Source organism: Chiloscyllium punctatum, chromosome 5, assembly GCF_047496795.1.
Source record: "Chiloscyllium punctatum isolate Juve2018m chromosome 5, sChiPun1.3, whole genome shotgun sequence".
Lineage (NCBI taxonomy): Eukaryota > Metazoa > Chordata > Chondrichthyes > Orectolobiformes > Hemiscylliidae > Chiloscyllium > Chiloscyllium punctatum.
Window position 1 is genome coordinate 3,545,056 of NC_092743.1, and position 25,302 is coordinate 3,570,357.

The 25,302-nt window shown below is 46.4% G+C and overlaps 1 protein-coding gene across 1 annotated transcript; it reads left to right on the forward strand.

The window, feature by feature from the left end:
• The first annotated feature begins 154 nt into the window (after window positions 1-154).
• On the forward strand, window positions 155-22,956 carry LOC140476832 (chondroitin sulfate glucuronyltransferase-like). Its single transcript, XM_072569642.1, has 3 exons — window positions 155-1,989; window positions 5,620-6,181; window positions 22,717-22,956. The coding sequence occupies exons 1-3, from the start codon at window positions 1,712-1,714 to the stop codon at window positions 22,939-22,941; spliced, it is 1,065 nt and encodes a 354-aa protein (XP_072425743.1). The 5' UTR covers window positions 155-1,711; the 3' UTR covers window positions 22,942-22,956.
• The last annotated feature ends 2,346 nt before the right edge of the window (window positions 22,957-25,302 follow it).

A 25,302-nucleotide genomic window follows, 5' to 3' on the forward strand; every position in this document is an offset into this window, starting at 1 on the left:
CCTCGACTCCGGAGGGAGCCGTGACGGTGATACGCGCACGCGCGCGCGCGCAGGCAGCCTGAGGTCACCGGTTCGGCGCACGCGCAGTCCAACCCCCCCCCCCCCCCACTTACCCGGTTCCGGCGGGGTAGGGGGAGGGCTGTGACCGTTGACGCGCACGCGCAGCGAGGTTGAGGGCACCGTTTCGGCGCACGCGCGGTCGACCCCCTCCCCCTGCAACTTCCTCGACTCCGGAGTGAAGTGTCGGACAGGCCGAGGCTGTGGGCAGGGAGAAGGCGCCTCTGCTCCCGAGGCCACCCCTGGCAGACAGCGGGAGAGCAGCAGAGGCCTGTCTCTCCCCCCTCCCCCTCCCCCTCCCCCGCCCCACGGGCCGCAGAGCAGCCGGCCAAGGGGGTCGTGGAGCCGTCCTCTCCCCCTCACCCCCAGCCCAGCTCCATTTACTGGGGGGGGGCTGCAGCTCTGGAAAGGCGGGGTGAAGCAGGAAGGCGCTCAGAGATGGGACTGTCGAGCTGGTCCTGGGGCAAGCCTCTCGAATCCGGGCACGAGGTGACTGCAGTGAAACTGTGCACTTGACCAAACCCTGCTGTTGATCAGGCCGTCTGTAATACACTCTCTATCACAACACTCCGTCTTAAAGAAGATTTAAACTCTGGTTCAGATTCTTCATCCCTGATTCTGGCATCTCTCTGACTGAGAAATTCTGTTCCTTAAGTGGGAGGAACACCTTGCAAGCGTTTAAACTAAGGAGAGTTTACTCACCAAATCCCCACGACTGGACTGTGATTTGCTTTCTTGTCATATAAGAGAATAAGGATTGAGGATGCTGCCTGCCAGGTTGCCCGAATTTCCCTGTCATCTAACAGTAAACCAGTGGTCAGTGCAGACATTGGATGCAGCAATGGAAACCAGAATCTAAAATCATCAGAGAGCTCTCAGAAACTTTTTCTCAAGAGTAGCACACTTCACTGTGTTGAATACCCGGTTCGAATCTTTCCATAGTATAAAATAATGAGTTGCGGATGCTGGAGATCTGAAAACCTGTTTTAATTTGACCATTCACTGGGCCATACACATTTAGAAGAATTATTCTCCTTGCCCCACTCCAAGCGCAGTGGAAATTGGGAAAGTGTGGGAAATGTTTATCTCTGCGTCACTTTAAATGATGTGGAAAACGTGAAACGTGACCGCAGTAGTGTTTTAATAAGTTTGTGACAACTGTGACCAAAGCCACCTGGCATCAGGGTGTAGGATTTGTGAAAAATTGAAGTTATTTTGGTCCTTCACTGCCATTATTTATTACAAATTCTGATTAAGTTTACAGCAGATAGTTTGAATTCAGTTTACTAATGTGAGATGTCAGTTTATGTGTTGCTAAATATGATGTGATCAGTATTACTGACTTATCGATCAGGTTTTGATTTGAATTGAATCTGCCTGTGAGGCTGACTTCATGTCCTTTAGATGTTGCTTTGATATACTTTGTTGTGATTAGGGATTTTGTTTAGAAGCTAACTTCAGAGATAAACAGTGCTCATGGCTTGGACTTGCCACTCCAAGTCTCATCGGTGTTTGTGTCTGTTTTATACCTGTTTACAGTTGAGATGAAACCAGTCAATTTTTAAATTATTTCCCTAAGAGTATCCCTGTGAGGTCTTTATTTTGGGTGTGTCTCACTCTCATTCTTTGCTGGTTTTCCAACCCATTCCAAACAATGCGCTTCACTTCTCTGCTTCTCTTCTTCCGGCCTGCTCTGCCACTCATCCTGGGACTCTCCTTGGGCTGCAGCCTGAGTTTGCTGCGAGTCTCCTGGAGTCAGGGAGATGGGCATGAATCATGTATGGATGCTGGGGACAGCAGGGGGCTGCCCCATGATACCAGTCACCTGGAGCCCAGATTGGAAAATGGAGAGTTCAGTGACAACAAAGAGTATGAACCCAGAATTGTCCCTTATTACAAAGATCCCAACAAGCCACACAAGAAAGTGCTCAGGTAAGAATTTAGGATGAAAAGAAATATATGCTAACAATGTTTAAAAGCAAATGCACACACATTTGGAGTATTTGATTTTGTTCTGCGAGTTTTTTTTCGTATTAATTATTATTTTTTTGTTATCCTCTTGCTGCAAAAGTCCTGACCAGTGCTGTAACAGCCAGCCCAAATGCCCACATGTAAATTTTAAATTGAGAGTGGTGGCAAACTATTCAACCTACAGACGACATCATAGTTATATCTGATTCTGTCCTTGCCTGATGTTCCTCCAGAGACTCTAATGTTCTGGGAGACGTAGGTTCAAATCCTACTGCTGATGAAGGGCTTTTGCCCGATACGCCGATGCTGCCTGACCTGTGCTTTTCCAGCATCACTCTAATCTAGACTCAAATTCCACTGCAGCAGTTGATAAGATTTGCATTCAGTAGAAGTCTGGAATAAAAAGCTAATGTATTGATGACCACTTAACTATTATTGATTGATGTGAAAAAACATTTAGCTCATTAATGCTCTTTGGGGAGACAATCTCCTGTTCTTACCTCCTCAGCTGACATGTGACTCCAGACCCACAACAATGTGGTTGACTCTTAACTGCCCTCTGAAATAGCCTAGCAAGCCATTCAGTTCAAGTGCAATAAGGGATGGGCAATAAATGCTAGCATGTTCGTGATTCATTAAGGAGCAATTGAGAGGCAGAGTATTAATTAATTCGTCAGTCATTAAAGATAGCAGTCATTCTGCAAGAATTATTATCAGCCATGGCTCACTTAACATAGAACATTTCAGCGCAATACAGGCCCTTCGGCCCTCGATGTTGCGCCGCCCTGTCATACCAATCTGAAGCCTATCTAACCTACAGTTTTCCTTGTACATCCATATGCCTGTCCAATGACGACTTAGATGCACTTAAACTTGGCGAATCTACTACCGTTAACAGGCAAAGCATTCCATACCCTTACTACTCTCTGAGTAAAGAACCTATCTCTGACATCTGTCTTATACCTATCTCCCCTCACTTTAAAGTTGTGTCCCCTAGTTTTTGCTATCCCCATACTTGGAAAAAGGCTCTCCCTGTCCACCCTATCTAACCCTCTGATTATCTTGTATGTCTCTATTAATATATCTTGTACCTCTCAACCTTCTCTTTAACAAGAATACCTCAAGGCCCTCCACCTTCTCTCGTAAGACCTTCCCTCCATACCAAGCAACATCCTAGTAAATCTCCTCTGCACCCTTTCCAAAGCTTCCACATCCTTCTTATAATGCAGTGACCAGAACTGTATACAGTACTCCAAATGTGGCCGTACCAGAGCTTTGTACACCTGCCGCATAACGTCCTGGTTCCGGAACTCGATCCCTCTTAATAAAGGCCAAAACACTGTATGCCTTCTTAACAACCCAGTCAATCTGGGTGGCAACTTTCAGGGATCTGTGTACATGGACGCCGAGATCTCTCTGCTGATCTGCACTCCCAAGAATCTTACCATTAGCCCAGTACTTTACATTCCGATTACTCCATCCAAAGTGTATTGCCTCAAACTTGTCCACATTAAACTCCATTTGCCACCTGTCAGCCCAGCTCTACATCCTATCTATGTCTCTCTGCAACCTACTACATCCTTCGTCACTATCCACAACTCCCCAACCTTAGTGTTGTCCGCAAATTTACTAACCCACCCTTCTATGCCCTTATCCAGGTCATTTATAAAAATGACGAACAGCAGCGGACCCAACACTGACCCTTGCGGTACACCACTAGTAACTGGATACCAAGATGAACATGTTCCATCAACTACAACCCTCTGTCCTTCCTGCTACTGTAGCTCAAGATCTTGGGGTCAAGCTTTGTCCAGTCCTATAGTGTGGTGGACGAGTTCCTTTTGCCCGAAACGTCGATTTCGCTGCTCGTTGGATGCTGCCTGAACTGCTGTGCTCTTCCAGCACCACTAATCCAGTATTAAATTGTGTCTGCCTGTCCCCTCATTGGTGTAAGTGATACTGCAAAGAAGAGGTTATTGTGAAGAAGAGCAAAGGAATTTTCCCTGGCCACTGATTTTCCTGCTACCAACATTCAAAATGCTTCATCTGATTGGTAACACATTATTGTTGGTGGAGCTTGCTGTGTGTAGGTTGACTGCTACCCCTCCTACCGGTGTGCTCTCGGCTCTTGGCTGTAGTTGTTTATTCAAGCCTGGTGAGCAGCATCAGAACTATTCTAAAGAAGAATGTATCAGAGTTGAAATATTCACTCTGTTTCTCTCTCCACAGATGCTGCTCGACATGCTGAGTTTCTCCAGCATCTTGTTTTCATTTCAGAATCTGCATTAACAGTTCTGGGTGAGGGAGACATAGGAATGTGCCATTCCTGATTGAAGTGCGTGCTGGTTAGGAAATGCTAAGATGGACACTGATGTGGTCAGCTTCAGGGCTGGGACCTTACTCAGACATTGATGCCAAATGATGAAGGCTAGGCATTTTGTAAGAATATCAATGGGCTAAAATATTGGAGTACAGAAAGTAAAAGAAGGAAGTATATTTCTTTGGTGTCGTTTACAAGTCCAGAATTTGAGAGCCTTGGGCCATTCAGCCTATTGTGCCTGTGCTGGCTCTTTGAATGCTATTCAGGTAAGTCCATTTGTTTACAGCCTTTCTGCTGAGTATAGCTCCTCCCACTATGCTTTCAGACAATGATCTGAAATGCACTGCAACTCGATGTGTTAGGACATCCTGTTTCTCATTTTTTGCCAATCTGAATGAACGTTACTGACATCACTGCCCCAGCAATAACAGTTTCTCCTTACTTACTCTCTCAAGATCCCTCAAGGTGTTGAATACCTCTGTCAGATTTTCTCTGTATGAGGGAGAACAATTGCAGCTTTTTGAAGTTCTTTTATGGGTTGGGGGCATCTTGGCAAGGCCAGCATTTATCTGTCTATCACTCATTCCATATAACTGAAATACCTCTTCCAGTGGCATTTTAGTCAATCCCATCTACACCCTCTGTAAAGCCCTGACATCCTCCTTCAGTGCTTCAGCTGAAGCTAAACTGTGGTTTGTGATAACTTCATTGCTTTTGTAAAACCAAGGATTTTTAAAAATTACGTTTTCAACTTGTTTCATCCTGGTTAATGAAGTGCTGTTGATACGTCAGTACTGTTGTTAATTCTGTTGTAATGCTACAGCCAATGTACGCATAGAACAATTCTACAAATATCAATGAATCAAACACTTTTACTCATAGTGTTAAAAACCAGTTTGCTTTAGTGATACTGATTGAGAGATGAAGTTTGCTAGGACGCTAGGGACAATTTCCCCTGCCTGTCTTCAAAAAGCAGTGTGGATTTTTCAAGTTCACCTACATTCCTCAAAAGGAAGCGGAAGCAGGGTACTTGAATATTTTTAAGGCAGAGATAGATTCTTGACAAACAAGGGGATGCAAGGTTATTGGGATAGGCAAGAAGGTGGAAAATCAGACCAGCCATAATCAGATTGAATAGTGGAGCAGATACAAGGGGTTGACTGTCTCACTCCTGCTTCTAACTGGTGTGTTCCAGAGGAGAAGGGCAGGTGTTAGTATGGAAGAGAGGTACAGGCATTGGTGGTTAAAGTTGTCTATTTCTTTTCACTCAGGACACGTTACATTCATACGGAGCTGGGAATTCGCGATCGACTCTTTGTTGGTGTCCTAACGTCTAAGGCTACCCTGAACACGTTGGCTATCTCTGTTAATCGGACCATAGGTCACCACTTCAACAGACTGATTTATTTTACTGGCTTTCGCAATACCAAGATCCCACATGGGATGCAGATAATCTCCCATGGAGACGACCGGCCAGTCTGGTTGATGTACCGGACCATCCAGTACATCTACGAGCATTTTGGCAATGAGTTTGATTGGTTCTACCTGGTGCAGGACAACACTTACACCCAAGCTGAGCGTATCAAGTCACTTGTTTCTCACCTAAGCATCAAAGACCTGTACCTGGGTCGGGCAGAGGAGTTCATCGGGGGTGACCCGGACTCCCGCTACTGTCACGGCGGTTATGGTTATGTGATGTCGCGGAGTATTCTTGTCAAGCTGCAGCAGTACTTGGACAGCTGTCGCAATGATATCCTGAGTGTTAGGCCTGATGAGTGGCTCGGTCGCTGCATCATCGATTACATTGGTATCAGCTGCATTGATAAACACAAGGTCAGTGGCTAGTCACTTTCTCCTCCTGTCATATTTGGAAGATAGTGGCAGCATCGTCTTTACCCACATAGTGATGAGACTGTGAAATTCTCCACTGTAGTGAGTAGTTGAGACAATAGCATAGGTACAGTTAAGTACGTGAGCAGTTGATAGGGAGAAATATGGAATACCCTCCCACAAAGCAGGGGATATTAGCACAGTAATTACCCCTGCTACTAAAGGTGGCAAGAATTAGTGTTTTCCCACATTTATCAGTCTGTTTAAAAAATGTATGTCAAAGTAGTGGATGGATTTTTAACAAAGTTTAGCCTAAGGAAGAATTCTTTACCTTTTGGTGGAGGTTCAGATCTAGAAAATTATAGGCAGATGACAGCCGAGAATCTCTGAACTATTAATCCTGAGACCTGCTGTGCTTTTCCAGCACTACACTCTCAGCTAATGTTCTGGTGACCCAGGTTCAAATGCTGCCAACTTGAATTCAATAGAAAATCTAAAATTCGGAAATTAATGATGACCATGAAATTTTTTTCAGTTGTTGAAAAACCCATCTGGTTCATAATGTCCTTTAGACAAGGTCACTACCACCCCTACTTGGTCTGCCTACATGTAATTCCATACCCACAGCAATTGTGCCTGGGCAATTAGGATGGGCAATAATTGATGCCCTCATTCTGTGAATGAATAACAAATTGGGCAATTTATTAAAATTGGGATCGGGCAAATTGATTTTTTTTTGTTGAAGTGTTGCAGATTGTTTCTGCTATTGTGGTGAATTTTGTCAAAATATGAGCAGAGCATTGGAACCGTAACTTACTGTCCCAAAGCTGCAATTAGAGAAGACCCACTGATTTCATAAAGAAATTGGATGGGGACCTTGGAGAAATAAACGGAAGGACTACAGGAATTGAACAGCAGAACCAACCTGCACTATGGAGAGCAGATATGATTGGCAGAATAGTTGTTTTTAACCTGTGACATGAGAGGGCATATTGGTTCTTATTCTAATTGTGCAACTGTCATCCCAGCTACTGCACTGGTCTCGTAGAGCTTGATTCTGTGCTCCAGCTTGTCTGCAGTTGGAATCCGTATTGAACTTGGGTCTTCGTTGCCTGTAGCTCCATCAGTTGTTTTTCCTCCCTTAGCTGGGAATGAGGCAGGTCAGTGCTTCGATCTTCCCCTATCAGGGGATCACTGCATTGTCTGATGTTGATGGTGATTCACCAGGAGAGTTCCACGTTTTATTCCCAAACTGTACCAGGTTGTTTGATCTTGGATGCAACAGTCGAAGAGGATGTTCCAATTACTTTGTTTCTCAGGGCCGTTTTATTTCCTTAACCTTTACTGAGTGACCCCAGTCCCTATTAGTACAGATTTTGAGTGAATGTGGGGCTGGGGTGGAATGATGGCCTCTGGAGCTGCGCCCATTCCTGGTGCTAAGGTGAAGTGACCACTTGTCTGAGTTGGCAGAGTGCTGGGTCAGCTTATTGAAACCACAGCAAGTGCCCTGTGCCTTTGGGAAAAGAGAACGTTGAGAAGGCAATAAATCTAGACAGGAAACAAGCAAGTCACTGAAAGTTCATTACCAACTAGTGGTTTTAACAGAAGGCACTAATTTGAATGTTTCCTTAGTTCCTGTCTCATGCTGTGAACATAACGAGTGGCAGATGATAATTTTTACATTGGGCAGGGTCTGTCCTTGTAAACCACTGAGCGTGCTTCTTTGAATATAGAGGATGTTTTTTAAATGCAGAGTGCTTATTGGGAATTAAGGAGGTAAAAACAGTGACTGCAGATGCTGAAAACCAAATACTGGATTAGTGGTGCTGGAAGAGCACAGCAGTTCAGGCAGCATCCAACGAGCAGCGAAATCGACGTTTCGGACAAAAGCCCTTCATCAGGAATAAAGGCAGTGAGCCTGAAGCGTGGAGAGATAAGCTAGAGGAGGGTGGGGGTGGGGAGAGAGTAGCATAGAGTACAGTGGGTGAGTGGGGGAGGAGATGAAGGTGATAGGTCAAGGAGGAGAGGGTGGAGTGGATAGGTGGAAAAGAAAATAGGCAGGTAGGACAAGTCCAGACAAGTCAAGGAGACAGTTACTGAGCTGGAAGTTTGAAACTAGGATGAGGTGGGGGAAGGGGAAATGAGGAAGCTGTTGAAATCCACATTGATGCCCTGGGGTTGAAGTGTTCCGTGGCGGAAGATGAGGCGTTCTTCCTCCAGGCGTCTGGTGGTGAGGGAGCGGCGGTGAAGGAAGCCCAGGACCTCCATGTCCTCGGCAGAGTGGGAGGGGGAGTTGAAATGTTGGGCCACGGGGCGGTTTGGTTGATTGGTGTGGGTGTCTCGGAGATGTTCCCTAAAGCGCTCTGCTAGGAGGCGCCCAGTCTCCCCAATGTAGAGGAGACCACATCGGGAGCAACGGATACAATAAATGATATTGGTGGATGTGCAGGTGAAACTTTGATGGATGTGGAAGGCTCCTTTAGGGCCTTGGATAGAGGTGAGGGAGGAGGTGTGGGCACAGGTTTTACAGTTCCTGCGGTGGCAGGGGAAAGTGCCAGAATGGGAGGGTGGGTCGTAGGGGGGTGTGGACCTGACCAGGTAGTCACGGAGGGAACGGTCTTTGCGGAAGGCGGAAAGGGGTGTGGAGGGAAATATATCCCTGGTGGTGGGGTCTTTTTGGAGGTGGCGGAAATGTCGGTGGATGATTTGGTTTATGCGAAGGTTGGTAGGGTGGAAGGTGAGCACCAGGGGCGTTCTGTCCTTGTTACAGTTGGAGGGGTGGGGTCTGAGGGCGGAGGTGCGGGATGTGGACGAGATGCGTTGGAGGGCATCTTTAACCACGTGGGCAGGGAAATTGCGGACTCTAAAGAAGGAGGCCATCTGGTGTGTCCTATGGTGGAACTGGTCCTCCTGGGAGCAGATACGGCGGAGGCGGAGAAATTGGGAATACGGGATGCCATTTTTGCAAGAGATAGGGTGGGAAGAGGTGTAATCCAGGTAGCTATGGGAGTCGGTGGGTTTGTAAAAAATGTCAGTGTCAAGTTGGTCGTCACTAATGGAGATGGAGAGGTCCAGGAAGGGGAGCGAGGTGTCAGAGATAGTCCGGGTAAATTTAAGGTCAGGGTGGAATGTGTTGGTGAAGTTGATGAATTGCTCAACCTCCTCGCGGGAGCACGAGGTGGCGCCAATGCAGTCATCAATGTAGCGGAGGGAGAGGTGGGGAGTGATGCCGGTGTAATTACGGAAGATCAGCTGCTCTACATAGCCAACAAAGAGACAGGCATAGCTGGGGCCCATACGTGTGCCCATGGCTACGCCTTTGGTCTGGAGGAAGTGGGAGGATTCAAAGGAGAAATTGTTAAGGGTGAGGACCAGTTCGGCCAAACGAATGAGTGTCAGTGGAAGGGTACTGTTGGGGATGTCTGGAGAGGAAAAAACGGAGGGCTTGGAGGCCCTGGTCATGGCGAATGGAGGTGTAGAGGGATTGGATATCCATGGTGAAGATAAGGCGTTGGGGGCCAGGGAAACGGAAGTCTTGGAGGAGGTGGAGGGCGTGGGTGGTGTCTCGAACGTATGTGGGGAGTTCCTGGACTAGGGGGGATAGGACAGTGTCAAGGTAGGTAGAGATGAGTTCAGTGGGGCAGGAGCATGCTGAGACAATGGGTCGGCCAGGGTGGTCAGGCTTGTGGATCTTGGGAAGGAGGTAGAACCGGGCAGTGCGGGGTTCCCGGACTATGAGGTTGGAAGCTGTGGGTGGGAGATCTCCTGAGGTGATGAGGTTCTGTATGGTCTGGGAGATGATGGTTTGGTGATGGGGGGGTGGGGTCATGGTTGAGGGAGCAGTCGGAAGAGGTGTCCTCGAGTTGGCGTTTGGCTTCAGCGGTGTAGAGGTCAGTGCGCCAGACTACCACTGCGCCCCCTTTATCTGCTGGCTTAATGGTGAGGTTGGAATTGGAGGGCTGCGCGTTGTGAGGGTGAGAGGTTGGAGTGGGGGAGGGGGGACGACAGGTTGAGGCGTTTAATGTCCCGGCGGCAGTTGGAAATGAAGAGGTCGAGGGCAGGTAATAGGTCAGCGCAGGGTGTCCAGGTGGATGCAGTGTGTTGGAGGTTGGCGAAGGGTTCCTCGGAAGGTGGGCGGGAGTCCTGATTGTGAAAGTAAGCTCGGAGGCGGAGGCGACAGAAGAATTGTTCGATGTCACGTCGTGTATTAAATTCATTGATGCGTGGACGGAGGGGGATGAAGGTGAGTCCTTTGCTGAGGACTGATCGTTCGTCCTCAGTGAGTGGGAGGTCTGGAGGGATGGTGAAAACTCGGCAGGGTCGGGAGCTGGGATCTGGTGTGGGTGTGGAGCTGGGAGTGGGGTCGGAGCCAGTACCAGGAGTGGGTGTGATGGTGGGGGGAATGGGGGTGGAGGCATGAGCTGGGGTAATGTTGCCCTCGGGGTTCTGGGGTGTGGGGATAGTGACAGTGGGGTCTGTGGGGGACGTGTCAGCAGAATGCAGGTGAGTGGCGCTGGTGGGGGCAGAAGTGGTGGTGATCATGGCAGTAGGGGTGGCGGGAGTCACTGAGCATGTGGCATCAGCGATGATGTGAGGGCCGGAAGTGGCTGTGGGAGTGGCCATGATGTGGGCGGAAGTGACATCATCACTCAGCGTGGGGGTGGTAGCTGCGTCAGCCGCATGGCTAATGGCGTTTCCGAGGCCAGGGGAATCTTCTGGAATGTTTGAGGAGCGCTGGTTATGGAGGTGGGTGGATAAAAGTTTGTTGTACTTACAGTTTTTGATGTTTGAGATGGAATTGAAATACTGTTTGTTGAGAGTATGAATTCTTCTGAGGATGTAGTACAGAGTGGGTCCTTTGCAATTCTGAGAGTGTGTGGCCCTCAGCTGAGGCAGGCCTCACTGGAGAGAGGTTAGGTGCTGGCGCATTGCTGCAAGCGTGGAGCGGAGGATCTTGAAGGAGAACTGTTGCTGGTGTTTTTGAATCTGTAGTCTGTACTGTTTGTCTTGTTCGGGTCCGAACTCTGCTGGTTTAAAGGTGGTCTGGAGTCCGTGTGGGATGAGTTGGTTACGGAGGCATGCACTGAGGAAGCAAATGTGGCTGTGGTACCGAGTTTGTTTCACAACATGGTTGAAGAGCTTCAGAGCAGAGGAAATGACCTGGGAGTTGCAGTGGGAGAGGGACTCCCTGAGATTCTTGTAGAGAGAGGAGGAAAACTTCTTCAAGGCAGGCATCCTTGCAAGAGGATTCGCAGTAGGGTTAAAATCAACAAGGTAAAAACAGTGACTGCAGATGCTGAAAACCAAGTACTGGATTAGTGGTGCTGGAAGAGCACAGCAGTTCAGGCAGCATCCAACGAGCAGCGAAATCGACATTTTGGGCAAAAGCCCTTCATCAGGAATAAAGGCAGTGAGCCTGAAGCGTGGAGAGATAAGCTAGAGGAGGGTGGGGAGAGAGTAGCATAGAGTACAATGGGTGAGTGGGGGAAGAGATGAAGGTGATAGGTCAAGGAGGAGAGGGTGGAGTGGATAGGTGGAAAAGAAGATAGGCAGGTCGGACAAGTCCAGACAAGTCAAGGAGACAGTTACTGAGCTGTAAGGTTGAAACTAGGATGAGGTGGGGGAAGGGGAAATGAGGAAGCTGTTGAAGTCCAGATTGATGCCCTGGGGTTGAGTCTTAATGACTGTTGCAAGTGGCAACAGGGTTACCAATCTTGGATGGTATTGCGCTTCTTGAGTATTGTTTGGAGCTGCAAGTGGAGGTTGATCCAACGCAATCCTGACTTATGGATTATGGTTGAGGGAACATTGCAGTAGGGGAACACTGACGGAATGGAGGAAAGAAATGAGTGAGTGATGGTGAAAGAGATCCAGTGGTAATGACCTTCTGAAAGAAGCAGCCTCCATTCTCCAGTGTGTAGTGACAGTTCCCTCAGTTCTGAGAGACCTGGCTGCTTTCCTGTTCTCTCAATGGCACAGACTTTTCCATAGTGGGAATCAGGGGAGGTGGTGATGTAGTATTATTGCCAATAATTTATTGTCCATTAATTGCCACTAAGTTATTTCAAAAGGCATTTAAGGGTCAGCTACATAAGGGGTGTCAATGAAGAGGCACAGCAGCACTGTCAGAGGGTTAGTTACTGAGGGAGCTACCCATTTTCAAAGGTTTTGTGCTGGGGGAGTACCATACTGTCAGTACTGGAGAAGCGCAATACTGTCAGAGGATGTCTTCAGACAGTCCGTGCAGGAGGACATCTGCATTGTTGGAGGGTTAGTGCTGAGGGATCACTGCACTTTTGGTGGGGCTGCGCTGAGGGATGGCCACATTGTCGGAGGTCTGCTTGGAGTGTCAGTTCTGAAATAGAGCTGTATGTCAGAGGATCTGTTCGGAGAACCACAGTGGCAGACAGGCTGTCTTTCAGGTGAATTGATAAGGGATCTAATTCCCTTCCAGTGGGGAAAAAAGTTTCTACTGCATCATTTTCCTGGCCATAAAATCATAAAATTCTACAGCACAGAAAATGACCCTTTGATCCATTGAGTCTGTGCTGGTCAGTAACAAACACCTTACTATTGTAACTCCATTTTCTATCACTTGGCTCACAACCTTGTATGCCTTGGCATCGCAATCTAACTATTTCTTAAATGTCTTGTCTCTACCACACTTAGAGGCAGTTTGTTCCAGATTCTCACCAACCTCTGGGTGAAAGGGGTTTTCCTGATGTCCCCTCTGAATCTTTTGCCCTTTGCCTTACATCTATGTTACTGGCCTTTCCATCAAGGAGAAATATTTCGTCTTGTTTCCCTATCTGTGCCCCTCATTATTTTATACATCTCAATATGTCTTCCCTCAATGTCCTCTGCTCTAAGGAAAACAATGCCAATCTCAGATTCATAGAGATGCACAGCATGGAAACAGACCCTTCGGTCCAACTTGCTCATACTGATCAGATATCCCAACCCAATCTAGTCCCACCTGCCTGCATATGGACCATATCCTTCCTATTCATATACCCATCCAAATGTCTTCTAAATGTTGCAATTGTACTAGCCTCCTCCACTCCTCTGGCAGCTCATCTGTTCAATCTCTCCTCATAATTGAATTTCTACAGCCCAGGCAACATTCTGGTAAATCTCCACTGCACCCTCTGCAGCGTAGTCATATTCCTCCCATAATGTGAAATCTAGAGCTGCACACAATACTCCAGCTGTGGCCTAACCAATGTTTTTTATATTGCCAGCATAACCTCCCTGCTCTTACACTGTGTCTCAGCTAATAAAAGCAAGTATCCCATATGCCGCCTTAACCACTTTATCACCTGTCCTGATACCTTAAGGTACTGGTGGACATGCCCACCCTGGTCCTCCGATCCTTGGTGCTTCCCATCATGTGTTCCTTTGCCTTGTTTGTCCTGCCCAATTGCATCATCTCACATTTCTCCAGAATGAACTTCATTCACCATGGATTGCCCATCTGACCTGTCCATTGATATCCTCTTGTGGTCTAAGGCTTTCCTCATTACTATTTATCACCTCATCAATTTTTGTATTTTGTGCAAACTTATTGATCAAACTTTCTATATTAAAGTCTAAATCATTTAGATAAACCACAAACAGCAAGGACTCCAATACCGACCCAGTGGGATCCCACTGGACACAGCCTTGCCATTGAAAAAGTACCCCTCAACCTTCACCCACTACGTCCCGTCTTCTGGTCATTTGTGGATTCACTTTGTCATACTTCCTTGGATCCCGTGGGCTTTTATCTTTACTTTCAGTCTCCAATAATTATTTATCAACAAGCATGACTCAAACTGTTTGGACATTCGTTGCAGCTGTTTTTTGGATCGTACTGTGCACAAGTGATTGCTGCATTTCTGTTACAAGTGACTGTACTCCAGAAGTATTTCATTGACTATGAAACCCTTTGAGTTTTTCTGAGGTGGTTACAATGCGCTGGAGAAATGAGTTCTCTCTTGATGTTGAGACTGCAATTCTGCTTTCATGGGGATTTCTCCAGCTTATTGAAATTTTTCGGTGGTTTTTAAATCTTTGTGAAGCTGCTCCAGGAAGTTTCTGTGCTTGATCTGTCTGGACTGCATCAATGAGGGAGAGGCTGAGGCAAGAGAGCTTGTGCTGTTCTTGAAGAAAGCTCATGGTGGAATCGGTTGAGAGTAGATGTACCATTTCCAACTATGAAAGATTTTGCTTGTTTCTTTAATTACTGAGAGCTGTTTAGATTTTGAAAACGAGTGACCTTCAATTTGAAACACAAAATTGTTTGGAATTTTGTTGTGCCTAATCGTTTAACAAAGCAGTCTGCTGTTGCTTGTGGCAATCTCATGAGTGAGGCTTCAGTACTTCATTCACTCTGGTGGGCTGTTACTGATTGCTGAGCACACATTGCATGCCACTGACAACTGCACTCTGAGATGATTGACCTGTGCTCTACAGAACAGTTGCCAGAGCCACTTGCTTGTGTAAACTAGGGTGAGCGTGTCAGTTACTATCCTCTTTCTGAAACCAATTTGGAACACTCATTTAATTTCCAGTTTATGTACACGCGTTTGTTATGACAGGACTACGTTTAAAAAGAAAAGTACAGGAGAGACCGAGAAAGTGCAAGAGCTCTGGGATTAATCGGGCGGCTGTTGCAAAATGCCAATACAGACATGATTGGCTGAACGACCTCAGTGCTTCACAGTTCTGTGATCTGTAGTCTTCTAGAATATTTCATTCAAGCAGTACCTGGAAGACTTGGAAATAATTGGACATTTTCACAGGAACGCTACTGATATCTCAGAACAGTAAACAAAATAACTGCATGTACTTGTACTATTTCAAACTGTTCCATGACTATTTTGCAAGGACACCAGAAGACCGTGAGCTTTGTGTGTGGGCGAGACTTTGTGGCAAAATAATCTAGTCTAGTGCTCCAGTGCAGTGTTGTGGGTAGATATTTCGAGGCATCCCTACCCTGTCAGTGAGGGGCGGGCAGTGCTGAGGGATCCTCACCCTGTCAGTGAGGGGCGGGCAGTGCTGAGGGATCCTCACCCTGTCAGTGAGGGGCGGGCAGTGCTGAGGGATCCTCACCCTGTCAGTGAGGGGCGGGCAGTGCTGAGGGGTCCTCACCCTGTCAGTGAGGGGCGGGCAGTGCTGAGGGGTCCTCACCCTGTCAGTGAGGGGCGGGCAGTGCTGAGGGGTCCTCACCCTGTCAGTGAGGGGCGGGCAGTGCTGAGGGATCCTCACCCTGTCAGTGAGGGGCGGGCAGTGCTGAGGGGTCCTCACCCTGTCAGTGAGGGGCGGGCAGTGCTGAGGGGTCCTCACCCTGTCAGTGAGGGGCGGGCAGTGCTGAGGGGTCCTCACCCTGTCAGTGAGGGGCGGGCAGTGCTGAGGGGTCCTCACCCTGTCAGTGAGGGGCGGGCAGTGCTGAGGGGTCCTCACCCTGTCAGTGAGGGGCGGGCAGTGCTGAGGGATCCTCACCCTGTCAGTGAGGGGCGGGCAGTGCTGAGGGATCCTCACCCTGTCAGTGAGGGGCGGGCAGTGCTGAGGGATCCTCACCCTGTCAGTGAGGGGCGGGCAGTGCTGAGGGATCCTCACCCTGTCAGTGAGGGGCGGGCAGTGCTGAGGGATCCTCACCCTGTCAGTGTGGGGCGGGCAGTGCTGAGGGATCCTCACCCTGTCAGTGTGGACCTGTTTGTATCCGCTGAAATTGTGGAGAATGATTTTGGCAGTGTATTATAATCTGGGATCCAGTGCTTGGTGATAGATGGTCAACAGCAATGTAACACCATGCATGGCAGTACTGAAGCTGTGATGCTGAAGGAACGTTAATAGATTTTCATGTCTGGATTGTGAGTGGCTTGGAAGGGAACTTGCAGGTTGTGGTGTTCTCATGTTGCCGTTGTCCTGATTGGTTGAGCTTGTGTGGATTTGAAAGGTAGTGTTGAAGGAGCTTTGATGAGTTGCTGCAGTAGATTGTGGAGATGGAACATAGTACTCCCGTGTGTTGGTGTGGAAGGAGTAAATGTTTAGCATGTTGAATGTGAGGCCCAACAAGCATGCAGTTTTGTCCTAGATGATTAGCGTCTTGTGTTATTGGAGCTGCATCCATCAGGGTGGTAAAAACAAGGACTGCAGATGCTGGAAACCAGAGTCTAGATTAGAGTGGTGCTGGAAAAGCACAGAAGGTCAGGCAGCATCCAAGGAGCAGGAAAATCGATGTTTCGGGCAAAAGCCCTTCATCAGGAATAGAGGTAGGGAGCCTCCAGGGTGGAGAGATAAATGAGAGGGGGGTGGGGAGTAAGTAGCATAGAGTACAGTAGGTGAATGGGGGTGGGGAATGAGGTGATAGGTCAGAGAGGAGGGTGGAGATCTACCTCCATCCCCACCCCCATTCACCTATTGTACTCTATGCTACTTTCTCCCCACCCCCACCCCCCTCTCATTTATCTCTCCACTTTTCAGGCACCCTGCCTCTATTCCTGATGAAGGGCTTTTGCCTGAAACGTTGGTTTTCCTGCTCCTCGGATGCTGCCTGACCTGTGCTTTTCCAGCACCACTCTAATCTAGTCTCTGCATCCATCAGGCAGGTGGAGGAGTGTTCCATCACACTCCTGACTTGTGCCTTGTAGATGGCAGACAGGGTTTGGGGAGTCAGGAGTTGAGTTACTCGCTGCAATATTCTTCACCTCTAACCTGTCCTTGTATTCACTATTGTTTATTAGGTGAGTCCAGTTCAGTTTCTGGTCAATGGTAATCATCAGGACGTTGATTGACAGTGAGATACGCTCATGGGGTCAATAGTGATTGTTTACTGTTGTGCAGTGCAAATGTTACTTAACAGCCCAAACTGCTTGGCACGCTTTCCTCATTCCTGAAGAAGGGCTCATGTCCGAAATGTCGATTTTCCTGCTCCTTGGAATCTGCCTGACCTGTTGTGCTTTTCCAGCAACACATTTTCAGCTCAAACTTGGATAATGTCCAGGTCTTGCTGCATGCAGCCACGGACTGCTTCAGGATCTGAGGAGATGTGGTCGTGCTGAATGTTGTGCAATCATCGGCAAGTTCTGAAGACTTTTGATGAAGCAGCTGAAGAAGTTGATCCTAGGCCTCTGAGAGATTATTTCCACCGTGATGTCTCTAGTAGTTAAAGAAACTGACTTGCCGGTTTCTTCGCACATGGGGGCTGACAATAAATCACTGGGTTAGGCCTCAGCTGCAGTTTTGTAGACAATTCAGGCTTCTGAAATAATGTGAAGGCCTTGGAGCACAGGGGATATTTTCCAGGATATTCTTGAGAGAGGCTGGTAAAGTTTGGGCTGTTCTCCTGAATGTAAAGTAATGGAGGTTTTCAAGTCCATTCTTCTGCAACGTAATGGTTGCATTCTTGTGCAACCCCATGTTATAGAAAAATCACGCTTTACAAACAGCGCTCAAGATGATGATGATGTAATCACATTACAGCCAATACACATTTTAAAACAGTATCCCCAATTCGTTAATCACATTACAGTGAATTTGCGTTGATGAAACGTGCTTTATAGCAGAATGACTTGTTAAAGAGGTTCTGTAGGAGCAAATAGAGAAATGTTCTTTCCTCTGGTAAGTAGGGTGATAACCAGATGTTGGTTATTCAAAATTAAACTGGTTTCTCCAGAGCAGTGAAGAGAATGTGATGGAAGGTGTCATCAACATTGCTATCGAGCAGCTCCTTAGCAATAACCTGCTCAGTGATGCCCAGTTTGGGTTCCACCAGGGCCACTCAGCTTCTGACCTTATTACAGCCTTGGGTCAAACTTGGACAAAAGTGTTGAATTCCACAGGTGTGGTGAGAATGACAGTCCTTGACGTCAAGGCTGCACTTGATGGAGTTTGGCACCAAGGAGCCTAGCAAAACTGAGTTACTGAAGAACGTGTGTGTTGTTATTGGTCAGTCATCTCAGCTCGTAGACAGATCTGTAGGAGTTCATCAGGATAATGTTCCTGAGCCCAAACATCTTCAGCTGCTTCATCAGTGATCTTCCTCCATCAATTGTCAATTTTGTGATCCACCGGTAGGAAAGGAAGATGCATCAATTGTTAGCCACTCACGAGCAAATTTGACAAATTAGCTTCAGGTAGTTCATAAGAAGTGGGGATTTTCACTGATGACTGTGAAACATTCAATGCCATTTATGACTCCTCAGGTACTGAAGCAATCTATGTCCCAATGCAGCAAGATCTAGACAATGTCTAGTCTTGGACAAGTGACAAGTAACATTTGCACTGCGCAGTTACCAAACTGTAGCCATCTCCAACAAGAGAGAGTCTAACCATTGGCCCTTGACTTTCAATAAAATTGCCATCACTGAATTCCTCTGGATGCAGAGGTTATCATTGTTAGAACAATCCCCACTTGCCTGGATAAAAGCAGTTCCAACAACATTCAAAAAGCTTGACATGTCCAGGACAAAGCAGCCAGTCTGGTAGCACATCCACCCACCTCTGGATGTTCATTAGCAGCAGTAGGTACTATCAACCGGAAACACTGCAGAAATTTAACGAGGCTCCTTCGAGACCTTTACAAACCCATGACCACTGCCATCTAGAAAGACCAAGGGCAGCAGATACACGGGAACACCACCATCTGCAAGTTCACCTCCAAGCCACTCATCTTCCTGACTTGGAAATATATCACCGTTTCTTCAGTGTTGCTGGGTCAAAATCCTGGAAATTCCTCCGAACAACATTATGGGTCTACCAACAGCACGTGGACTGCAGTGGTTCAAGAAGGCAGCTCACCTCAAGGGCTACTAGGGATGGGCAATACATTGTGGCCCAATCAGCAAAGCTTGTATTCCACAAATGAATTAAAATAAATACTTGTTTTGAGGTGTTGGTGTCTTGACCTGAGCAAGGAAACTGATTCTATCAATAATTTTAAGGAAGAAAATTTCAGATATTTTACAGACATGTGGGGTTAAGCATGATTACTCTTAAGGCATGGCTGGCTGAATGGCTTCTAGCACTGTAAATTTATGATCCAATGAAACCAGAACATTGAACAGTTTTGTTTTTAATCTGCTGCAAAGCAACAAGCTGAGCCAACATCCATTTAAGCATTCTCCACTGTCTCCCCCTCAAATCCATATGATAGCAAACACCAAGCTCCCTATAGGGAGCTGCAGACCCCACCCGATCCTGCTCATGACTGAGGAGATACTTTGCAACAAAATAGGAATGATTAGTGGGTGGCAAGGATGATGAAAAATGGAAGGAAAACTTCCAATTTAATGAAAAGCTATCACAAGGACTTATCAAGAGGTCATTGTGTTCTAGTACAAAGATCTTCCTTGTCAGCACCTTTGTGTGTGGAACCTGGCTCTAATTATTGATCAGGAAGTGGTCAGCATTAACTCAAACTGTGTAATTTTTATTAAACACTCTCAAAGTCCCTTCATAAAATACAAAGGGATATTATAGAAGTTGGCCACAAAACGTTTCCAAACATTGGCCTGGGTGGATCATTCTCAGGTTGGCTGAAGGGGCAAAAAATACCCCTTAACTTGAGTAACTCGTTAATGAGAAGTTTATTCGTGGACTGTAGGTGTCATTGCTAAGACCGATATTTCTCCATCTCTAACTGCCCTGAGCTGAGTGGCTTGCTTTGGGGCAGTTAAGCGGGAGGGAGAACTCCACATTCAAAATGCACATCTTTGGATCTACACAACAGCAAATGTTAACTACATCATTCAGTACTCTACAGGTAACCATTTTTTCCTCTGTCTGTCCTCATTTATCTTTCCCAGGTTACGATGCCACCTCGTGGTCCATGCCCACTCTTTTTTTTTGAAATTTCCCAATTGGTAAATTCTCAATTGTTAGTCTCAAGCTTGTCATCAAACTGGTCTTTGGAATACAGTGATGGAGGAGAGATGCTCATGATCTTTACAGAACCTGTTTGGATGAAGAGGCAGATGGAGAGAACATAGAATCATAGATGTACAGCATGGAAACACACCCTTTGGTCCAACCTGTCCATGCTGACCAGATATCCTAAATTAATCTAGTTCCATTTGCCAGGATTTGGCCCACTTCCCTCCTAAACCCTTCTTATTCATAAGCCCATCCTTAAACTTATGCCCTCTAGTTTTGGACTCTCCCACTCTGGGGAATAGATTTTGGCTATTCACTTTCTCCATACCCCTTATGATTTTATAAGCCTCTATAAGGTCAGCCCTCTATTTTTGATGCTCCAGAGAAAATACCCCCTATTTGGGTGGCACGGTGCCTTATAGCACCAGGGTCCCAGGTTCGATTCCAGCCTCGGGTGACTGTCAGTGTGGAGTTTGCACGTTCTCCCAGTGTCTGTGTGGGTTTCCTCCAGGTGCTCCGGTTTCCTCCCACAGTCCAAAGATGTGCAGGTCAGGTGGATTGGCCATGCTAAATTGCCCATAGCAATAGGTGCATTAGTTGGAGGGTGGTGGGTGACTCTTTGGAGGGTCGGTGTGGACTGGTTGGGCCGAAGGGCCTGTTTCCACACTGTAGGGAATCTAATCTGAATGCTAAAATTGCCCATACTATTGAGTGTATTAGTCAGAGGGAAATGATCTGGGTGGGTTACTCTTTGGAGGATCGGTGTGGACTGGTTGGGCCAAAAGGCCTGTTTCCACACTGTAGGGAATCTAATCTAATCTATTTGGCCTCTCCCTATAACTCAAACCTGCCAACCCTGGCAATATGCTTGTGAATCTTTTCTGAACCCTTTCAAATTTTACAATATCTTTCCTATAGTGGTGATAACAGAGTTGAATGAGGTATTCAGAAAGTGTCTAACTAATGTCCTGTATAGCCACAGCATGACTTCCCAACTCCTATCCTCAATGCACTGACCAATAAAGGCAAGCATACCAAATGATGCCTTCACTATCCTGTCGACCTGAGATTCCATTTTTAAGGAACTAGAACCTATGTTTAGCAGCACTCCTAGGATCTTACCATTAAGTGTTTAAGTCCTGATTTTCCTTTACAAAATGCAGCATCTTGCACTTATTGAAATTAAACTCCATCTACGACTCCTCTGCCTATCTGATCAAGATCCCACTGTAATCTGAGGTAACCTTCTTTGCTGTCCACTATGCCACCAATTTTGGTGTCATCTGCAAACTTACTAACCATACCTCCTCCGTTTACATCCAAATCATTTATATAAATGTTCTGAATGTTCATAATAGATTCCACAAACGATTCCGAACATATCAACAGGAGTTATGAATCCCCAATAGTGAAGCTACTTACCAGTTTGGTGGAGTAGGAAAAGTTAAGAGGGAAATGGACTGAATGCTGGCAAATGGGACTAGATTAATTGAGGATATCTGGTCAGCATGGACAAGTTGGAATGAAGGGTCTTTTCATGCTGGACATTTCTATGACTCTAGCTTCCTCTCAAACTCTAATTTATCCCTTCGTATTAACCTTCTAACCATTCTCTGACATTCTTTAATAATTTGACTAAATATCTGACCTGCCACTTATTTTTCTGCAGTTATGTCCTTTATCCTGAAGTTTAAGCTCTCCTTAACCTTAGTTAGCCATAGATAGTAGATTCCCTCCTTCCCCCTTAGAATTTTTTCTTTCTCGTAGGGATATGCTTATCATGAGTATTCTGACATTTCTTTAAATGTTGACCTCTCTGTCTGTTGATCCATTCCTATCCTGATATGTCGGCTAGCTCAGTTTTCATGCCCACACTGTTGCTCTTATTTAGGTTTAAATCACTAGGCTTAGACCCAATTTTCTCCCTTTGACACCGGATGAAAAATGTAATCTCATTGTGGCTACTGTTATCTAATGGTTACTGTTATCTTAATCTGGAATCATTAATCCTGTCACATTTCACAATATGAAGTCTAAATTAACCTGATCTCTGATCTTATTCATCCTGACCAACAATGGAAGTTAATTGTTTCCTGGCATATATGTCACTGGCTAGACCAGCGTTTCCAGTCCTAATTCCCTCAAACATGGTGGTAAGCTCTTTTCTTGACCTGTCGCAGACTTGTGGATGTTGGAAAATGTGGTGTAAAAATAGGAAGAGCATTCCAGGATTTTGACCCAGCAACACTAAGTCTTAATGGCGAGTGGCTTGGAGTGGAACTTGCTGATGGCGTTGTTTCCATGGATCTGCAGCCCTTTTCCTTTATAGATGGTAGAATTTGCAGGTGCTGTCAAAGAAGCCTTGATGAGTTACCGCAGTGCATCTTGTAGGTGTTGATCCTGTCTGGTCAGGCCATGCCTGTGTCTTGTGATATGGAAAGTCTGACTCTATGTGGTCATGGTGTAAAGCTGTGTCTAATTTGGCTCCAGTTGTCACTATGGTGGTTGTCTAATTGGAAAACATTGAGAACAGCTGTTACTGAGATTTGGAACAGAGTCACACTGCTGCATTCGGTGCTGTGATGTTGTAGAGTTGATGGAACTTTACTCCAGGTGTAGGAACTTTTGCTGATGCTATTCCCTTACCCTGAAACTGTCTCCTGATGCACTTATTGTTTCAGGATGTACGTTACCGCTCCTTTCAACTAGGCAAGAACACAGATCCAGATAAAGAAGACAGCACAGAGTTCAAAAAGGCTTTCACTGTTCATCTGGTACCAGACCCCACACTAATGTACCGCCTCCATCGTCGCTTCAGTGAAATTGAACTGGAGAAGACATACAAGGAAATCGAAGAGCTGCAGGTAATGTTGGGCTGGAAGGAGCTGCATGTAATAAGACCATAAGATATAGAGGCAAAATTAGGCTATTCAGCCCATCGGGTCTGCTCTGACATTCAGTCATGACTGACAAGTCTCTCAACCCCATTGTCCTGCCTTCTCCCCATAACCTGTCTATCTCTGTCTTAAATGTACTCACAGACTTGGCCTCTACATTCTCCTGCAGCACCTGGATTCACCACTGACTGAAGAAATTCCTCCACCTCTCAGTCCGTTCACACTGAGACTGTGCCCTCAGGTCCTAGCCTCTCTTACAAGTGAAGATATATTCTCCACATCCAGTCTGTCCAGGCCTCTTAGTATTCTCTACGTTTAATCAGAGCACCCCCCCCCCCACCTCCATCTTTCTACTCTATTGAGTAGAGACCCAGAGTCCTCAACTGCTCCTTATGTGACAGGCGTTCATCTCCGGGAACCTACTTGTGAACCTTCTTTGGGTCCCCTCTTTGGCTTGCACATTCCTCCTTAATGTTAGGCCAAAGCTTCGTTATCAGGGAGCCATTGACTCATGTATGTGACAAATAAACTGATTCTGTTTTTACTGAACAGAATTTCAGGACTGTTTATTGGTGCTTTAAGAATTATAGTCCATAGATTCCATCTGCTTTACCACAAAATCCACTGTTACTCTTTATCTTCTCTTGTGTCTTTAATTCCTGGGCTACAGTTCTGCAAAAACCACCATTCCCTCACTCATCATGCTGTTCTGAAAGATTTAACAATTAGTCTCATTCTTCACTGCAAATTTCTCCTTTTGAAGTATTTAGCCCATTGCCTTTTGAAAGTTCCTATTGAATCTTTTTCCACTGCCCTTTTAGGAAGAGTGTTTGAGATCCTCAGCCTCCGACGCTCCAGGGAAAACAGCCCCAGCCTGTTCAGTCTGTCCCTGTAGCTCTAATCCTGGCAACATCCTTGTAAATCTTTTCTGAACCCTTTCAAATTTCACAACATCTTTCCAATAGGAAGGTGACATAATATTCCAACAGTGGCCTAACCAATGTCCTGTACAGCTGCAACATGACCTCCCAACTTCTGTACTCAGTACTTTGACCAATAAAGGAAAGCATACCAAACACCTTCTTCACTATCCTATCTACCTCCGACTCACTTTCAAGGAGCTATGAACCTGCACTCCGAGGTCTCTTTGTTCAGCAACACTCCCTAGGACTTTACCATTAAGTGTATAAGTCCTGTTAAAATTTGCTTTCCCAAAATGCAGCACCTCGCATTTTTCTAAGTTAAACTCCATCTGCCACTTCTCAGCCCATTGGCCTATCTGATCAAGATCCTGTTATAATCTGAGCTAACCTTCTTCGCTGTCCACTACACCTCCAATTTTGGTGTCATCAGTAAACTTACTAACTGTACCTCTTATGGTCACATCCAAATCATTGATATAAATGACGAAAAGTAAAGGACCCAGCACCGATCCTTGTGGCACTCCACTGGTCACAGGTCTCCAGTCTGAAGAACAACCCTCCACCACCACCCTCTGTCTTCTACCTTTAAGCCAGTTCTGTATCCAAATGGCTCTTCTGTCGTCTTGTTTTATACAGTCCTTTTTGATATCATTCCCAGCATTCCCTTGATCCCGAGAGCTTTTTGCGCTTTCTCTCTTGTGCTGTCTCTCACAAGTGCACTCTCCAATTTCTATCTATTCTCTCTGTCTGCAATGTGCTGACCTCTTTTTCTGTGCCGTCAATGCTAATCAATCTCTCCCTCTTGCTATCCTACTCTTTGCCAGTCTTTCTCATTGAGTACAGGAGTTGGGAGGTTATTTTGCGGCTGTACAGGACATTGGTTAGGCCATTTTTCAAATATTGTGTGCAGTTCTGATCTCCATCTTATTGGAAGGATGTGTGAAACCTGAAAGGGTTCAGAAAAGATTTACAAGGATGTTGCCAGAGTTGGAGGGTTTGAGCTATAGGGAGAGGCTGAACAGGCTGGGGCTGTTTTCCCTGGAGTGTCGGAGGTTGAGGGGTGACCTTATCGAGATTCATAAAATCATGAGGGGCATGGATAGTGTGAATAGATTAAGTCTTTTCCCTTGGGTCGGGGAGTCCAGAACTAGCGGGCATAGGTTTAGGGTGAGAGGGGAAGATTTAAAAGGCACCAAAGGGGCAACGTTTTCATGCAGAGAGTGGTGTGTGTATGGAACGAGCTGCCAGAGGAAGTGGTGGAGGCTGGTACAATTGCAACGTTTAAAAGGCATCCGGATGGGTATATGAATAGGAAGGGTTTGGAGGGATATGGGCTGGGTGCTGGCAGGTGGGACTGATTAGGTTGGGATATCTGGGCAGCATGGACAGGTTGGGCTGATAGACATCTGTATACTCTATGCTAATTTCACTCTTATTTTCTATGCCC

Bases quoted from the DNA above. Each gene is read 5' to 3' on its own strand.
- LOC140476832 (XM_072569642.1), top strand. From the start codon at position 1,712: ATGCGCTTCACTTCTCTGCTTCTCTTCTTCCGGCCTGCTCTGCCACTC. The intron at 1,990-5,619 runs GTAAGAATTTAG...CTTTTCACTCAG, and splicing joins CCACACAAGAAAGTGCTCAG to GACACGTTACATTCATACGG. The intron at 6,182-22,716 runs GTCAGTGGCTAG...TTATTGTTTCAG, and splicing joins GCTGCATTGATAAACACAAG to GATGTACGTTACCGCTCCTT.